Source organism: Capricornis sumatraensis, chromosome 11, assembly GCF_032405125.1.
Source record: "Capricornis sumatraensis isolate serow.1 chromosome 11, serow.2, whole genome shotgun sequence".
Taxonomy (NCBI): domain Eukaryota; kingdom Metazoa; phylum Chordata; class Mammalia; order Artiodactyla; family Bovidae; genus Capricornis; species Capricornis sumatraensis.
This window is the reverse complement of record NC_091079.1, coordinates 23,548,283-23,566,275: the sequence shown is the minus strand read 5'-3', so window position 1 is coordinate 23,566,275 and position 17,993 is coordinate 23,548,283. Positions and strand designations below refer to the sequence as shown.

Genomic DNA, 17,993 nt, shown 5'->3' with positions numbered 1-17,993 from the left:
AGAATGGGATTGAAACTGCCAGACCTCATAGGATCCTTGTGAGAATTAAGTGCAAAACATGTGTTCGAAAAACAACAAATGAACAAACAGCTAAATGCCTGCTATGCAATGACTCAACCAACGCTACCTCCGTCCTGTCTTATACTAGAGTTCTACACATGTATCGAAAGGTTCTGTTTTTAAAATTGTTTTTAAAGCAACTGGCACAATCAGACCCACCATAAGACACTTGGGGATCACTCTATCTCTAGTAAGAAAGAGAGCATCACACTTGATAGTATCACTTCTTCAGGTCTCACCTCTTGGTAAGAGAGGAAAGAAGCCGGAAAACATTGATAAAATGATCGAAGGAACCAAAGAGACTGTCTCTAGCTTGTGGAAGGAGCAGTGACAGAGCCCTGAGTGACCCTAACCTGAGCAGGGAGGTCATTTAATACTTCTGGACATTAAATTTCTCACTATCAATCTCAGAGACTCCCTCCACCATGATGAGTCTCCAGTTTAGACATTTCAAATTTGACATTGTTTAAATGCCTGGCAACATGGAATTCTATTAAGCACATCTTCCCCCCGCCCCCCCACCACCCCTGCCCAACCCTTGTTTTTATCCAAAGGGGACAGAAGATACCTAGGCTATTTCAGATGGGGCTAGGACCACAGAGCAAGATAAAAGCTAAGTAAAAGGTACAGAGGGAACCAAGTTTTCGTCTTTAAAACTGGACACTCTAGACACACAGATGACTAACAGGTACATGGAAAGGCACTCAACATCCCTAACCATCAGGGAGACGCAAATCAAAACCACAATTTAGATGTAACGTCACATATGTTAGAATGGCTATTACCAAAAAGATAAAGAATAACAAGTGCTGGTGAGGGTGTGGAGAAAAGCGAAGCCCACTGCTGGTGGGAATGTGAATTGGTGCAGCCTCTGTGGAAAACAGTATGGAGGTTGCTAAAAAAAAAAGAAAGAAGAAGAAAAAGAACCAATCCATGATCCAGCAACCCCAATTCTGAGTATTTATCCCAAGGAAATGAAAAACTAACTTGAAAAGACATATGCACCCTCATGTTCAATGCAGCATTATTTACAACGGCCAAGACAGGGACGGTCCCTACATGCCCAGGGATGTAACAATGGATAAAGGACAGTATCATCGTATTACATATGCAACAGAATAGTACCATAAAAAAGACGGAAAGCATGCTATTTGCAACCACATGGGTGAATCTTGAGGGCACTATGCCAAGTGAAATGCATCGGACAGAAAAAGACAAGTACCTTAGGCTCTCACCTATAATATGGAATCTAAACCAAAATTGAACTTATAGGTATAGAGAACAGATTGGTGGTTGTCAGAGGAGAGGAGGTAGATGGTGGGTGAAATGGGTAAAGGTGGTCAAAGTCATAAAAAAAAGAGCTGGAATTTCCGGTGGAAGGTCAGAACCCAGGTGGCCAGATGGCTAGTCCTGGGTGCTGTTCTGCCCACACCACCTGGGTGTGTCAGCTGCCCAACCGCAGCACTCATGCGTGATCCATGAGCCTTTCACTCTTGCAACCTTAATTGTGTCTGATGTTCACTAGTAACATTCGGTTGTTGTTGAGTGGCTACGTTGTGTCCTGCTCTTTGTGACCCCATGAACTGCAACCTGTCAGGATCCCCTGTCCTCCACTATCTCCAAGAGTTTGCTCAGATTACGTCCATTGCATCACTGATGCCAGCCAACCATCTGATTCTCTGCCACTCCCTTCTCTTCCTGCCCTCACTCTTTCCCAGTATCAGAGTCTTTTCAAATGAGGTGACTCTTCACATCAGGTGGCCAAACCGTTGGAGTTTCAGCTTCGGCATCAGGCCTTTCAATGAATACTCAGGGTTGATTTCCTTCAGAATGGACTCGTTGGATTTCCTTGCAGTGCAAGGGACTCTCAAAAGTCTTCTCCAACACCACAGTTCAAAAGCATCAATTCTTGAGCACTCAGCCTTCTTTATAGTCCAACTCTCATATCCATACATGACTACTGAAAAAATCATAGCTTTGACTAGATGGACCTTTGTTGGCAAGGTGATGTCTCTGCTCTTTATTACAGTCTAGGTTTGTCATAGCTTTCTTTCCAAGGAGCAAGCATCTATAAATTTCATCTTCTGATGACATTATACATTTAGGCATATTTTATGCACTTATATATGCTTTTATTTTCATATATAATTTTATAAACGTGAGGCACTCCTCTAAGTGCTACAAATACAAAAATAATGTTCTCACAGACTTACATTTTAGTGAAGAAAAATAGAAACGGATTCTCAATAAGAAAAATACAAGTTCTCTACAGCAAATTAAAATAGGCTGGTGTGAGAGTGACAGGATGTCCATTTTGAGATGGATGATTAGGGCACAAGAGAATATTCTTGGGGAAAAACTTAGCCTCGTGGAAGCTCTTGTGTGTCCAACTGCCTCAGTGGCCTGGAGCCAGGCTGCCTCCACTCTGGAACGTTCTGGGCTTTGGAACGTTCTGGGCTCAGATGCTCTGCAGTGCTACCAGCTCCAGCTAAGAGTGCTCCCCTAACCACCCTCTCCCCAGTGTCTCGCTCAGATGAGCATGAGGAAATCAGAACCTCAGACAGGCTTGAGCACCTCCTTTTTCTTTTTCTGACAGCATAGTATTCTTTATTAAAATATCAAGGTCTGCTAACTTAGAAAACATGACATTCAAAAGAGGATATCTGTTCAGATCCATAAAAAAGAGAAAAGCCTCTAAGTACCCTTGATCTTTGCACTCATCACTGTTTTTAACAGTCTGCTCTAATTGCTAATCTTATTTCTTTGTTTTTTAAATCGAGGATAATTGCCTTAAAACGTTGCGGTGGTCTCTGCTGTACATTAATGCAGATCAATCATAACTCATATAATTTATATATATATAAATACAAATTTATATTTATAAATATAAATTTACTTTTATAAATTTATTAAAATATATAAAAATAAATTTTTGAGCCTCAGTCTCCTCCCATCCCATGTCTTTAGGTCATCACAGGGCACCAGGCTGGGCTCCCGGTGTCATCAGGGAGCTGTGATCACAGCTCCCTGCTAGTCTTCTCCTTTACACACGACAGTGTGCACACGTGCATGCCACTTTCTCCTCGTGTCCTGGGACTGATGAACCTATCCACGGAGGAGAAATGCAGAGCCAGACCTGGAGCACGGACACGTGGACACAGCTGGAGCAGGAGTGGGTGGGACAGACTGAGCAGCTCCTCTGCCTCCATCTGAGGCAGGAACCCAGCCACGCAGTGAGTGCCCAACCCCCCTCCTCCACCAGTGGGGGTACAGCGGGATGAGATGGGGTGGAGACGTGGATGGAGAAGGGGGTGCCCCGCTGCAACCTCCCCTCCCTTTCATATCCTCATTGTGGAAAAACAGCAGCTTTGTCCAAAATGAATGTGTTCGCCCCGCTGGGGATTACACTGTCTGCCTGTCGCTAATCTCTAAAGTAAAGGGCCGGGATCCCTTTCCTCAACCCATGTTTTAGTCTCACGGTCTCAGTTCCCGGGTCCCTGGGCTCATCACTGTCTCGTCTCTTCCCCTATCGTGGCCTGAGCACTGAAATCAGGAGCTCCTTAGAGCAACGTTTCAATGGACACTGACAAGGCAGGTCACCCGCTGCAAGGGGAGGGATAAGGTTGTGAGTGAGTCGTCACCCTGTCTCAGGCCCTCCTGACTCAGCTAGAGGCGGCGGAACAGGAGGCCGCCTCCCAGCCACACCGACATCGGCCGCCGTCTCCACAGGATAGGCTGCCGAGCAGCACCCATGGGAGGGAACAACTTGAGTCAGGAGATCATCAGCGACGCTGCAGGGCCAGCGTCCCCAAGGACATGCGTGGCCATCACCCCCTGCTCACCCGCGGATGCAGGACGAGACAGGCGCCTCCTGCGGGCCCCTGGCACATGCTCTACGAACACTCTTGCTGCCCCGCCCTGTGACTCCAGGACAAGAGAATGCAGCGATGCCTGGAGATGACCGTGCTACGTGAAGGGAGTCAGAGAAGGACAAGCCCCACTTCATATCGTTTATACGTGGAATCTAAAACACGCCACAAATAAAGCAGCTACCAAACAGACTCACAGACACTTAGAGAAGACTTGTGGTTGCCAAGGGGTGGCGGGAGGGGCAGAGTAAAAGTCTGGGATTAGCAGATACAAACTGCTAATAAACATGCAGGACAGATAAACAGAAGGCCCTACCGTACAGCACAGGGACCTATACCCAACGGCCTGGGATAAGCCATGATGGAAAAGAACAGTGAAAAAGAGTGCACATATGTGTGTGTTTGAGTCACTTTGCTGTGTAGCAGAAACTAACACAACATTCGGAGAAGGCCATGGCATCCCACTCCAGTACTCTTGCCTGGAAAATCCCATGGACAGAGGAGCCTGGTGGGCTGCAGACCATGGGGTCGCTAAGTCAAAAACGACTGAGCGACTTCACTTTCACTTTTCACTTTCATGCATTGGAGAAGGAAATGGCAACCCACTCCAGTGTTCTTGCCTGGAGAATCCCAGGGACGGGGGAGCCTAGTGGGCTGCCATCTATGGGGTCGCACAGAGTTGGACACGACTGAAGCGACTTAGCAACAGCAATAGCAGCAATACAACATTGTATATCAACTGGACTTGAATAAAATAATTTTTTTAAAAACCGTGATGCTACAAAATTAGAGCCAGAAGTCAGGAAATGTGAGCTGAGTGTTCACTCTGCATGAGGTCCCCTGCTGGGAACTGAGGACCCAGAGCTGAGGGTCAGCCCTAGTCTCTGGTGGTGGGGGGTACCAAGGTGGGCAGGCAGCTCTGGTGGGCTACAGCAGCCTCTATTCTACAACACAGGAGTCAAACCCGTAGGTGTGCACAATCTGGACAAAAAGAAAGGGGGGGGGTTCTATCAGATCAAATGATATGCTCCTAAGAAATTATGAGATTCAAAAACCATTTGGATTCTTCACTCAAGAGTACCTGAGAGCCTATGGGCAGACCTCTATTATCTCATGGTTATTTTTTCTTATTCTCTCCTCAAGGCTTAGCTCAAACATCACCTCTTTCAGGAGGCCCTGGCTGGCCCCCAGCTTGGGTCAGTACTCTAAGGATTGAGTGTCCTCTGATCACACAGAGATGTGAGTTTCTATGTACATGACTCATGGAAAACCACACACTCGTCTGCAGGAGATGAGCCAGGACCCAGCTCGAGGCTGCCCATCCTCAGCCACTGTCGAACTCAGCTAACCCTTCAAGTTGCTTCCAGCATTCATCTCAACCTCAGGAGACCGGCACTGTCTCCTCTGTGTGAGCAGCTAAAATGGGGAGTGTGATGTGGCTGAGTTGGGGCACCAGGAAAGAAACACAGTTTACTTACTCGGAGACCTTGCAAACCGGGAGGTCCGTCCTTGCCTTCTGGACCCATCAGACCCTTCAGGAGGAAGAGAAAGGGGAAAAAAACAACAGAGATGGATCATGGTAAACACACACAGTAGACACCACAGGATATACTTTGTCTGGACACTCCCATTGGATAGGAAAATACCACTCCATTCAAATGGGGAACCTGGGAGGTCAGGAGGGGAAAAAAAATAAAACAAAAACCATCTAATTCCATCAAGTCTGTAACACTTAAACATGTGCACCTATCCGATGTAATTAAGTGTGATTGACAACCAAGACATAGGCACCATCGTTCACGCTCTAAAGACAAGCACAGTAAGGACCAAATGCCCGGCCTCGATGCTCTGCATCAAGTGCACACAAGACAGCGTCCAGAACCCAAGCGTCTTCAGCCCTAAGCCTGGTGCCTTTGTCGCTGTATCTGGATGGCTGGGCAAGGACGGGCTTGGGTTATCTGACCCTCCATCCACAGTGATATCCAAACTGATTGTCTGCATAAATAAATGAAATTGTCTGAGTGCCGAAGAATTGATGCTTTTGAACTGTGGTGTTGGAGAAGACTCCTGAGAGTCCCTTGGACTGCAAGGAGATCCAACCAGTCCATCCTAAAGGAGATCAGTCCTGGGTATTCATTGGAAGGACCGATGTTGAAGCTGAAACTACAATACTCTGGCCACCTGATGCGAAGAGCTGACTCATTTGAAAAGACCCTGATGTTGGGAAAGATTGAGGGCAGGAGGAGAAGGGGACGACAGAGGATGAGATGGTTGGATGGCATCACCGACTCAATGGAAATGGGTTTAGGTGGACTCCAGGAGTTGGTGATGGACAGGGAGGCCTGGCGTGCTGTGATTCATGGGGTCACAACGAGTCATACAACTGAGCAACTGAAATGAAATGAAGGAAGGAAGGAAGATTAATTTCCACTAAGTAAGGAAAACTGGCCCAGGAACTGACTAAAATCCTGCCCTCTAACCCCTCACTATGTATCTCCTGCCTGATCTCAGACAAGTACACTGGGCGCCCTTGAACCTCAGTCAGCTCATCTCCAAAGTGAGGATAATACACCTTCTACTCAGTGGCCATGAGGACAAAGTGAGGAATGGGTGCAAAGGCCCTGACATGCACCTGGGTCTTCTGACAGCACCCTGGTTTATACTTTTGTGCATAATGACGTCATCTAGAATACGGCATGACATGTGGATCGTAAAATGAAGCCTTCAGCTCTGAGACCCTATCACCAACTTTATCAGTGAATTGGGGCCAACAACTCCCTCTCTGCACTTCAAATTCCTCATTTTCAATAATATGTTGTTGTTGTTCGCTCATTCATGTCCAACTCTTGCAGCCTTATGGACTGTAGCCTGCGAGCTCCCCTGTCCATGGGATTTCCCAGGCAAGAATACTGGAGTGAGCTGCCATTTCCATCTACAGGGGATCTTCCTGACCCAGGGATTGAACCTGTGTCTCCTATGTCTCCTGCATTGGCAAGTGGGGGATTCTTTACCCCTGAGCCACCTGGGAAGCGAGTCTATAGACTCCATAATATGACTGTCATACAAACAGCTATTATTGCCACATTTTGCATAACTATTAAGAGACAGAACTGTATTGAGGTTTAAGGTCTTTTCTCTTAATAACACCATTAAAACGAACATGTGACTGTACCAAGGATTTAAATATCCCTTTCTCACAAGGATTATTCCAGTGGGATCAGGGCACACTTCAAGGGAAGCCCCTGCAGAGGTGAGTTTTCCTGAAGCATCAAGAAATGTCTCTCATTTGATCTGCCCAGCTGGTCCTTCTTTATTACATTCAATCAAACATTGATACAACTACCACAACCTGTTTCATCTTGGGGAAAGGATGAAAGATGCATGCCTCCTCAATGACTCCCAGCATCTGGGTGCAGAAGGCTGCGTGCTGTTTCCACTTAGAGAATGGGATGCACTTTCCACTCTCTGGGATTGCTCGTCACAAACTCAAAGTTTTCCCTTCTCAACAGAAGCTGCTGAAGCCAGGCTTTTGCTCTCCTTCAATCTAATGAATACTTAGGGAGCCACTGTTCTGCAGAAGGCCCTGGGCCAGGTGCTGCTGGGGATTCAGAAAACCAGAAATAACAACTGATCTCTGTATTGGGCTTAATAAGGCTTCCTAGAGCAGTGCTTCCTACGATCACCCATTTAACTCTCACAGTACATTAATGTAGGAGGTGACATCGATGATGATGATTTCCAGGAAAACAGAAGAGGATAAGATGGGTACAGTGATGCCATCAAGACCCAAAGCTACTCGGTGGATGAACTGGGACATGAAACCAATGCTCTGGGGCTCCTAACCCCAAGTGTCTTCCATGGCCATAGTGCTCCTTAAGAGCTCAAACTGAAATCAGGTCTCACTTTGATGTCCCTCCTAAATACTTGCTGTGGGTCACTCCTTCACAAGCATGTATTAAGTTCCCACCATGTGATAAACTGCGGATTTGAAAAATGGGAGAGATACTGGCCCTGGCCTTAAGAACTTTACACTCTAGGCCTGTTCCTCATTTTTCACAAGGTCTTTTGGTAGGCTATTGGCTTTTTGAACTCCTTCCAGGGGAATTTCATCACCAACACCATGTACTGTACTCAGTCCCATTCTGTCAAGAGCATCTAGCCCCGAGACCCTCTTCAGGACCCTGGACAGCTCCACTGAGCTGCAGGGTTGTGCTCTTCCAGTATTTGCAACAACTGTGGGTTCAGGACCCTCTCCTTGTTCTAGAAAATGGCCTGAAGGAATGATATGAAACACTTGAATCCTCATTGCAAATGTCAACTCACAATTATTTCTTTTTCACACTCTTTTCACTAAACTAGGTAACCAGTCCATGTGCTTTCATCCTATCTCCAGCCTTAAATATTTCATTTGATATAAAACATGTGACCAAAATGTTTGAGGTTTCTTCCTTTCCTCTCTTCCTCATTTATCAAATTTTACATAAAGGGGAAAAATGCCATTAGTACATCCCAGACCCCTGAATGAGGGATCAAGAAGGCTGCCTTGGGAATAAGCAGGCCTGGGCACTGTTACCTTCTTATTCTTTAGTGGGAACCGAGAGGTAAAGTCACTCTGCTCTGTGCAACTCGGAGGAGGTGTTGCTGCACTGTGCACTCAGGGGTGAAAAGAGGATGGGCTAGACTGTCAGACGGATCTGGGTTCAAAGCTCAGTCTTGCTTTTTAGCTATGTGACTTTGTGCAAGCTACTTACTTATATCTCTGTGCATATCTTCTTTGGTTAAAAAAAAAAAACACTTCACCCTTCCATACTATGCATATGTTTGCCTACAATATGTACTACAACACCGATGATCAATACTTGCCACTGACTGATCTGAGCACACTGTATTACCCATGTTATCTACTTGAAATCTCTCAACATATCGACGATGGTGGGGAGATTTGGAAATCAAGCCTCAGAAGGGTTTAAGCAAGGTATCTAAGGTTATAGAGATAGAAGGGAAGTTATTCTAACCTGAATTTTTTGATGTGAAATTTTTCTAATTATACTGGAATTAAACACCATCTCAATTCTAAAGGAAATCAACCCGGAATGTTCACTGGAAGGACTGATGCCGAAGCTCCAGTACTTTGGCCACCTGGTGAGAAGAGCCAACTCATTGGAAAAGACCCTGATGCTGGGAAAGACTGAGGAGTAGGAGGAGGTAACAGAGAATGAGATGGTTGGATGGCATCATCAAATCAAAGGACATAAATCTGAGCAAACTCTGGGAGATGGTGAAAGACAGGGAGGCCTGGCGTGCTGCAGTCCATGGGGTCGCAGAGAGTCAGACATGACTGAGTGACTGAACAACAGCAAAACACATCTTCCAAGTTTCTTCCAGTTTTACCCCAGCAAAAATATACACATTTATCCTAATGAGAAACAGGCTTTATTGTAAATATGATTATAAATCTGAGTTACTTTAAATATGATCTATGGGCATTTCAAAATAAGAGTTGTTTTATTTCCTTCAATGAAACACTCACTTGAAAGAAGCAGAAGTCTGTTACCAAAAGGGACCTGATTCAACCACCAACATGTGGAACTGACTGATTCATATTCATCATCCTTAGTATCTGAACTCACATCAAAAATGGTCACAGAGTCCCTTTGAATGGCCTTTTCCCAGGTGGTTATTCTTAACATTAAATTCTTAACCGAGGGAGAAACCGAAGGCTGAAGTGTTCCAAGTCACTTCAAAGTCGGTATTAATTAGAAACAAGCGAAAAGCAAATGTGCATTGGAAATGATTCAACTGGTGTTGAAGTGTCCAATGTTTTTATTCTGTTTTATCTGAAAGGAAGCTTAAACACCAGACTGAGCACCAGAACCCCAGCCCTGGCCAGTCTGGGCCTGGGGACTCTGGAGGCAGGCTGCCTGGGCTTCGGCTCCAGGTGCAAACTTGCTCATGCCCAACTCGCGCCTGGTGATCTCAGCCCTTGAGGCCCAGTGTCTCCTGTGCTAGATGCTGGCAACAACCCCTGTCACTCAGGGTGATGGGATGAGCCTCTGAAATAACCCTGCACTTGGCAGCGAGAATGGCCATGATCTGCAAACCTAGAGGTGTGCAGATCGGACCCCAGGCTGAGGGGGGCAGGGACGGGGAGGGTGGGGAATGACTTACCGGAGCGCCTGGTGGCCCAGGTGGGCCCTGGTGACCCCGTGGTCCAGGGGCTCCCTGGTAACACAAGCCAAACACGAATTAGCCGTGACACCCCCTCCTCATGTCCCAGGGCTCCAACCAGGACCCTCTGCTGACTGTCTTCTTCCCGAGTTCCCAGCAGGGACTCAGAGACACTGGTGCGAATCAGCGTTCCTGGCAGACAGTCAATCTGACCCATCTCTGAGGGGCTCCGTCTGAGCTCAGCAAGCAGTCTCACCCCTATGCTGGTGGCCTTTCTATTTCTGCCACCACCTGGGGTCCCACATCCCGCTTACCTGCTCGCCTTTCAGGCCCTCTCTCTGCACCTGGGGGACAAACCAGATGTCAGCAAAGCTGGTGGCCTCTTCTCAACAGCCACCCTCACTCCACTCCATGGCGGGCATTTGCACAGCCATTTCTGACTTTTCTCTGATTTTATCCCATTTTCAGTGTGCAAAAGCTTCAGAGCCAGCTCTTGTCATCAGAAGAGTTCCTCGTCATTCTCAGAGGCAACAACTGTCCCAACTACACAATCCGATCAATGTCTGAGTCCGGGATTTTAACCTCAAGGGGCTGCACCACTTACCACAGAGCCTGGAAGCCCAGGGGGGCCTGCAGGACCCACGGCACCCTGCGGAGAAATGACAGGCATTTCATTATAGGGAACTATTTTGATATTGAGCTATAGCCACAATGACTGTTTCAAATTGTAAAGCAGCCAAGATCTGTCCCAGTAACATTGCTTCAACATGAGTTGAGAGTCATTGTATCATCACTCAAGGACCTCTGGCTTCTAGACCCAACAAATGCTCCAAACCATACCATGGCCCTTGGACCTTGTCTTCCTACTTCTGCTGCATTGATCATAATAAGCAATGAAAACTCAGCTATCTCCCAATCAGGAGGGGCCAAACGTCTCTATAAATGAGGGGGAGGTTGGAATTTATAATACACACACACACACAGTAGTGGGAAAGAGCTGTCACCTAGATCCAAACTTTAAGAACCATCCCCTCTTAGTGACTTGAAATAAACTACTTATTTTAGGATTTAGCATCCTCAGTGTCAAGAAACTTCAAGAATACATTAAAATCCTGACACCAGGGTAACAGAGCAATATAAATCTCAACTCTAAAAATATTTAGACAGAGAGAGAATAATTCGGCAAGAACTGAAGTTCAAGAAAAGATCAACCTTCTCCAGCCACCACTGCTCAAGAGAGGCTTTCTCAGCCCATGGGGGTCTTATTTATTTATAACTATACCCTGTTTCTGGAAGGAGTCAGAGCAGCCTTTTTCTTTTCATTTTCAGCATGTGCTGGGAAGGCGTCCGAGTCGGGCAGTGACCTTGACCTGCACTCTGCAGTGTGACACTGAGCACAAACTATGTATCTCTGGCCCAGCCCTCTTTGCTTTAGCCAGATTCCCCCTGCTGCCCATCTCTCTCCTGCCTATTCTCAGACCCAAAGTCTGATGTCTTTCTTAAGGGCCTAATCATCTGAAAGAAACTCTTTCTCTTGTACTAAATGCAGGGCTGGGTCTCATCACCCCTCCTGCCATAAATCCAGAGCACAGCCTGCCTTCTCCGTTTCCCTTGTGACCCTGAAGGCCTAGCAAGGTAATCATCTTCATATGTTTTCATAGCACTTCACAATTTTACACACAGTTCTTTGCATTACAGAAATCCTAAACAGCAAATTCACTGAGTTAATAAGCCTTGTTGTGAAAATGTTCTAACACAGATGACTAGCAGGATGAGGTGCAACCTCTATTTTATTTATGAAATACCCAGCACATTTTCAGAATTATAATTCTGGTTAAAAAAACAGTAAACCTTCCAAAGGAGAGGAGGAGAAAGAGGAAAAGGAATTTGTAAGATTTTTTTATTTGCTCCTACTCTGTCTTAGCCCAAAAAGCCATTTAAGTAGCACAACATTTTAGTATGTCCAGATGTTATATAATGGGGATTTTCATTTGTTTTTTAGATGGATTTGTATTCCCCCAAATAGAAAAACATGTTTAAATACAATAACCAGAAATTTTTTATAGGCTGAATTCTAATGCATGATTCACCACCTCTGTCTGCACTTTGTTCCCAGAACTCCAGCACGGCCACCCCCCAAAACACAGGCCTCGATTTGTTCAGGGGAGCAGCTCCACACCTGCTCGTCAGGAGCCATCTCCCACCCCAGCACCTGGCTTACCTTCTCCCCCTGGGGCCCTGGCTCGCCAGGAGGGCCGGGTCTTCCCTGGAAAGAGAAGAACACGGGGTCCGTCAGGGGAGTGAGTGGAGATGGCAGGGCTGAGGGTAACACACCTCCATATCTGTTCCTGGCCTTTTCCCCAGAAGGTCTCCTCCACAAGTTTTCCCAGACCGCACTTGTCGCTATAAAGTTACCCCAGGCCCACATCTCCATGTGGTCCCCTTTGGACTCCTGGATGCATCTCATAGAACACCCTTATCGGGACATTAAGAGTTCTATTAATTTGTACAGCTTCATATTATTCCCTGTGTCTATTTAATACACACCCTGATTTATTCAACTTGTTTCTTATTTATGAGCATCTGGGCTGTCTGTAATCGTTTAGTCTCAGGGACAGGACTGCAACTCATGAACACACGCACGTTGCCTGTGGTCTTCCCATTGATGACCAGCTGTCGTGTTACTAAGGTTAGACCAGTTTAAAGTGGTGTGTTCTCTAGGATCCCTCCACTCTGGCCTGGAGGAGTCCATGAGTGGCAAGCTGGGGGCTGGTCATTAAGCCTCCCGAAGCCCCCAGCGGAGCAGGACAGACTGAAGCCCACAGGCCCCACGAGTCTGACTCAGGCCCCACCCTATCCTGCCCACCTACCTGCTCACCAGCCTCCCCCTGCTTCCCGGGGAATCCATCCAGGCCTCGCTCCCCCTGGCAAAGGAGGCAAAGTGAGATGAACAACGGAGGGACACGCCCAGGGTTAGTGTCACAGAAACGAAGGGCCAGCAAAGGCATTTAGCGCTCCGTTGTGCTCTGCTCTCCACCAGGCACCAGGCGAGAACCCCCCAAACACACACACACACACACCAGGAGACACACACACACACACCAGGAGACACACACCAGGAGATGCACACACATATACCAGGAGACACACACACACACACACACCAGGAGACACACACACACATACCAGGAGACACACAAACACACACCAGGAGACAAACACACACCAGGAGATACACACACCCCAGGAGACAAACACACACCCCAGGAGATACACACACACCCCAGGAGACACACACACACACACCAGGAGACACACACACACACCAGGAGACACACAAACACACACCAGGAGACACACACACACCAGGAGATACACACACCCCAGGAGACAAACACACACCCCAGGAGATACACACACACCCCAGGAGACACACACACACACACCAGGAGACACACACACACACCAGGAGACACACAAACACACACCAGGAGACACACAAACACATACCAGGAGACACACACACATACCAGGAGACACACACACACCAGGAGACACACACACACCAGGAGACACACACACACACACACCAGGAGACACACACACACACACACCAGGAGACACACAAACACACACCAGGAGACACACACACATACCAGGAGATACACACACACCAAGAGACACACACACACACACCAGGAGACACACACACACACGACACACACATACACCAGGAGACACACCTGGAGAGCCCCTCCCCTCTCTACACACACACCCACACACCAGGAGAGAGAGAGAGACACACACACACAACCTACACATACCCCCACACACACACACCAGGAGACACACACCTGGAGAGCCCCTCCCCTCTCTACACACACACCCACACACCAGTAGAGAGACACACACACCAGGAGAGCCCTTCCCCTGCCTACACACACACACACACAGAGGAGAAAGAGAGACACGCACACACACACCAGCCTAGACTCTCAGTGTACTGGGGGTCAAGGGGCAAGAAGCTGCAGTGAGGCCCCAGAGCTGCTGGCAGCAGAACCACGGGTTGCTGCTCCAAGGCCTGGGCTCCCATCCCTAGAAGGGCAGGACCCCGGGACGCCCTCCCCGGGGCCGCAGGAGCTCGCCCCAACACCCCGCCAAAGCTGTCCAGAGAGCACGCTATTCTGGACAGAGCAGCAGCGGCTGTGTCCAACTTCTGGTCCCCAGGGAGTGGGCGCCCCTCTTTGCGACTGAGTGGACCCACTGTACACTCTGCCGACTGCCCCGAGCCCAGCAGCCCCTGGACAATCCATTCAGGCCTCACTGCCCCTCAGTCACTAGGAGGTCCTTGTGCCCACGGAGCCTCCATACCTCGTGCCTGGCAGAGCCTTTCTGGAAGATGCCGAAAGCAAGGCCGGCCCGCCCGCCCCACGCCCTCAGAGAAGGTCCTGACAGGCGCTGGCAGAGCTGGGCTCGGTGGCGGGCAGGCACTGGCTCTCTCTGGCCACTCTCCACGTCTGGGAGGCCAGGCAGCGGGATGCACCTGTCTCGAGGGGAGATGGAAACTTCCTTTTTGCTGATTTAAGAAATTTAAGAGGTTCGCAAGAAAATAAACTGTTCTAAGTACTCATCAGATATAAGAACTGGAAAGAAGCCCAAGAGATCATGCAGCCCAAGCATCTGGTTTGACAGATGGGAAAACAGAGGTGCAGAGAAGGAACCAGCTCCCCCCAGAGTCACCGAGAACATCGGCAAGGGAGCTGGGGATCAGTCAAAGCAGAGCTCTCAGCGCTCAGGTTATGCCTCCCTGCCGATCCTCTATGCCTTGCTGTTTCTCCCCTTCTCGTCTCCCACTCTCCATAAATATGGCCTCTGTTGCCCAGCACTGCTCTAAGCATTTTACAAACATTAAGTCATTTAATCCTCATAGCAGCCTTACATAATAGCTACTCTCTACATTGAGGAAACTTGAGACTCAGAGGTGAAATCAACTCTCCGAAGATCACACTGCTTGCAGACCCCAGAGCTGAGCCTGAAACCCAGGCAACCTGGCTCTGGAATCACCATGCAGGGCTTCCTCTGGGCCCTCTGGGCCAGACTGTAGACTAAGGCTGATGGCTGATGGCTGGACTTCCTCTCCAGGACCTGCCCTGCCAGGTGGCGGCTGCAGGGCTCTGGGCTGTGGCTCAGCCCTCCTGCCACGTCTGTTCCCCAAACCCTGCCTGCTTCCGGGGGAAACCTTCAAATTGGACCCATCACCCCATTCACCAGGGCTGCCCATCAAGCCTGTGGCTGGACCCCCAGTTACCCGAAGGGTCATTTCCCAGTCCCCACCTTGTACAGAGGAGCAGCAGAGGGCCACAGAGAGGCCCTCCACCCAAAACCTGACACACGGAGCCACAAGAACTCTCCAAAGAACAAAGGGACATGCGTCCCCAACCACCACGGCAAGGGACTCCACTGTTGAAGCTGCAGTGATAAAAGTTTGATATCTGAACAAACAGAAACCACGCTTTGTGGCCTGAGGTGAGGGGCATCACCCTGGCTCTCGCCCTCCTCCTTCCGAGGAGGCTTTTGGGGACCCACACGCTTCCTGAGTCATACAACACATTCGTCTCCTTTGACCACAATCTCCCTTCTAAGGGACCGGCTGGAGAAAACCATCCTACATTGGGAAAAATAAATAAATAAAGGCATTGGTGTGAAAATGTTCACCAAAGCAGTATTTTTTAATCATGACAAACTGGAAATAATCCTCACTGATCGATAATAGGGGAATGAGCACATAAATCACGGCCTATTCACACAGGGGGACGCTGTGCAGCCACTTAAGATAAATCATAGATGTCTGCAGCAGCACGGGCGGGGGAGACGCTGCCTGGAGGAAGAGGAGACGCGACGCAAAGCAGAACATGTCACGCGGGATGATGTAGAAAGACATCGGAGACACAGGAGTGAGTCCTGCAAGACATCAGGAAACAGGCCAGAGTGGTCGCTGCAGCTGCAGTGGGATGGTGCAATTACAGGCTGTTGTTTGTTTTTTTTTCTTCCTGTTTCCAGATATGGCTATGTGTGTGTGTTACGTTGCTTGAAATAAAATTAAATTTCTTAATAATTTAGAAATGTTCTATAAACAAAAGAAACACATACGCCAGGAAGACAGAACAGAGCAGGTGCTGAAAAGGGGGCTGGAACACAGCTAAGCGCGAAAGGGCCAATTTCCAGCTTTTGATCTGAAGGAGCCCAGTGAGCGGATGGGCCTGGGATTCCTGGGAATTCAATGCTCGCTGCTACCTGGGGAGGTGGGGCAGGGGGTGCCATCCTTCTCCCCACCCCCAGGGCCCCAAGCACTCCACCCATGGAAAGGTCTGGTCTGTGGATGACTTGTGACCTGGTGGCGTCAATATGAAGGCACAGCCAGCCTTGGCATGGAGAGTCTCAGCTGAGGTCAGGTCACTGCGCTCAGTCCATGAGGCTGAGCGTGGGTCACCAAGGCCACAGCTGTCCCCGCGCTCCCTTCCCTCCATTGAGAGTCAGTGTCCCCGAGGTGTGGAGAACACAGGCCAGTTGCTAAGGAAGATGTGAGTCCCCAGCAGCAACTGGAACTTTTTGAATCCCAATCCAGGGCACTTTGAAAACCCCTCTGGCCCGGAAACCCCAAACTGTCTCTGCAAGGGGATCTCAACCCCTGCAGGCACCGGGCCCATGGCCTTCCGGGCCCAGAGTTTACATTTGGGGTCAGAAGCTAATGCCTCCTCTGCACCAGCCCTCGGTCACCATAGTACGTACACACACACACACACACACACACATTCACACACACGCTGTCCACAGAAAGCTGCACAACTAACTGAAGCAGGATGTAAATACCTTTTCTCCCTGGGCTCCCTTTTCCCCTCGTTCTCCATGGAGACCCTGGAGGGGAAGGGAAGATGAGTAACACGCAGACAGCCCCGTCCAGCTTCTCTGCGCTGAGCTTGAGGCCCCGGGACAGCCTGCTCGCCTGAGACGGTGGTGAAGGTCTGTCTCCCGTGTGTCTCACTCCCCACGGCAGCCTGCTTCTCCCTCGGGCCCAGGTGGTGAGCTCGGCCCCCACTTGGATGACAGCCCCTGGGGCTGGTCACCCTGTCCCTGGATTATCCAGGTGCCTCCAGCTAAGACCTGAGCTCAGCTGGCCGAGCACAGCAAGGTGGCCCCAGAGTCAGTCCCCACTGCCATCCAATCACGGAACCAAGGAATTGAACCTGAGACTCGAGGCCCCTTGAAGCCACGTTCCTCCCCCTCCCCTGGGAGAGGGCCGCCGCCCTGCCCTGCATCCACACACCATCCTCAGGAGAAGCACCCAGAACCTGCACGAGGGCCCCCCTCCCCTCTGGGAACAGACGTGATGGAGACACCAGCCCAGGTGTGGGCCTCTCTGACTACATGCTCCAAGTTGCATCTATACCCAGATGTGGGGTGGGGACCTGTCACAGGGCCTGGGTCCCAGTCCCCTAGGACAGCAACACAGCCCCTTCCAATAGCGGCCTCTACTTACAGGAGCGCCGATGGGGCCGGGAGGTCCTGGAAGTCCAGGCGGTCCCTGGGATCCCTGCAGAAGAGAGTTCCGGAGCAGAAGTTTGGGGATGGAGAGAAAAGGGCAGGGGCAGAGGGAAGATGCACTCAATAACCATGTTAGGGGCTGAGACAGCTGCTCCTCATCTGTCGCCATGTGCCGCCTGTATAAGGCCCCCCCAAGAGACCCTCCCCACCTCTGCTGCCCCCCACCATGCAGAGATCATGTCACCCCCTGCCTGGGGGAGCCGGGATTCACATGCAGCTCGGCTCGACTTCCACAGCAGCCTTTGAGCTCTCACGAGGCCAGTGCAGCAATCTGGTGTGGCTGCGCCCCGTGGC

General features: G+C 49.3%; 1 protein-coding gene across 1 annotated transcript in view; it reads right to left on the bottom strand.

Annotated features, from left to right (window-relative positions):
* The window catches only part of COL22A1 (collagen type XXII alpha 1 chain), a 200,874-nt gene that overhangs the window by 114,016 nt on the left and 68,865 nt on the right, over window positions 1-17,993 (bottom strand). The window contains exons 14-21 of the mRNA XM_068983408.1: window positions 17,635-17,688; window positions 16,968-17,012; window positions 12,968-13,021; window positions 12,319-12,363; window positions 10,702-10,746; window positions 10,412-10,441; window positions 10,098-10,151; window positions 5,408-5,461 (exon numbers count right to left, since the gene is read on the bottom strand). Of these exons, the coding sequence (XP_068839509.1) occupies window positions 5,408-5,461; window positions 10,098-10,151; window positions 10,412-10,441; window positions 10,702-10,746; window positions 12,319-12,363; window positions 12,968-13,021; window positions 16,968-17,012; window positions 17,635-17,688 (381 nt within the window). The remainder of the gene's footprint in view (window positions 1-5,407; window positions 5,462-10,097; window positions 10,152-10,411; window positions 10,442-10,701; window positions 10,747-12,318; window positions 12,364-12,967; window positions 13,022-16,967; window positions 17,013-17,634; window positions 17,689-17,993) is intronic.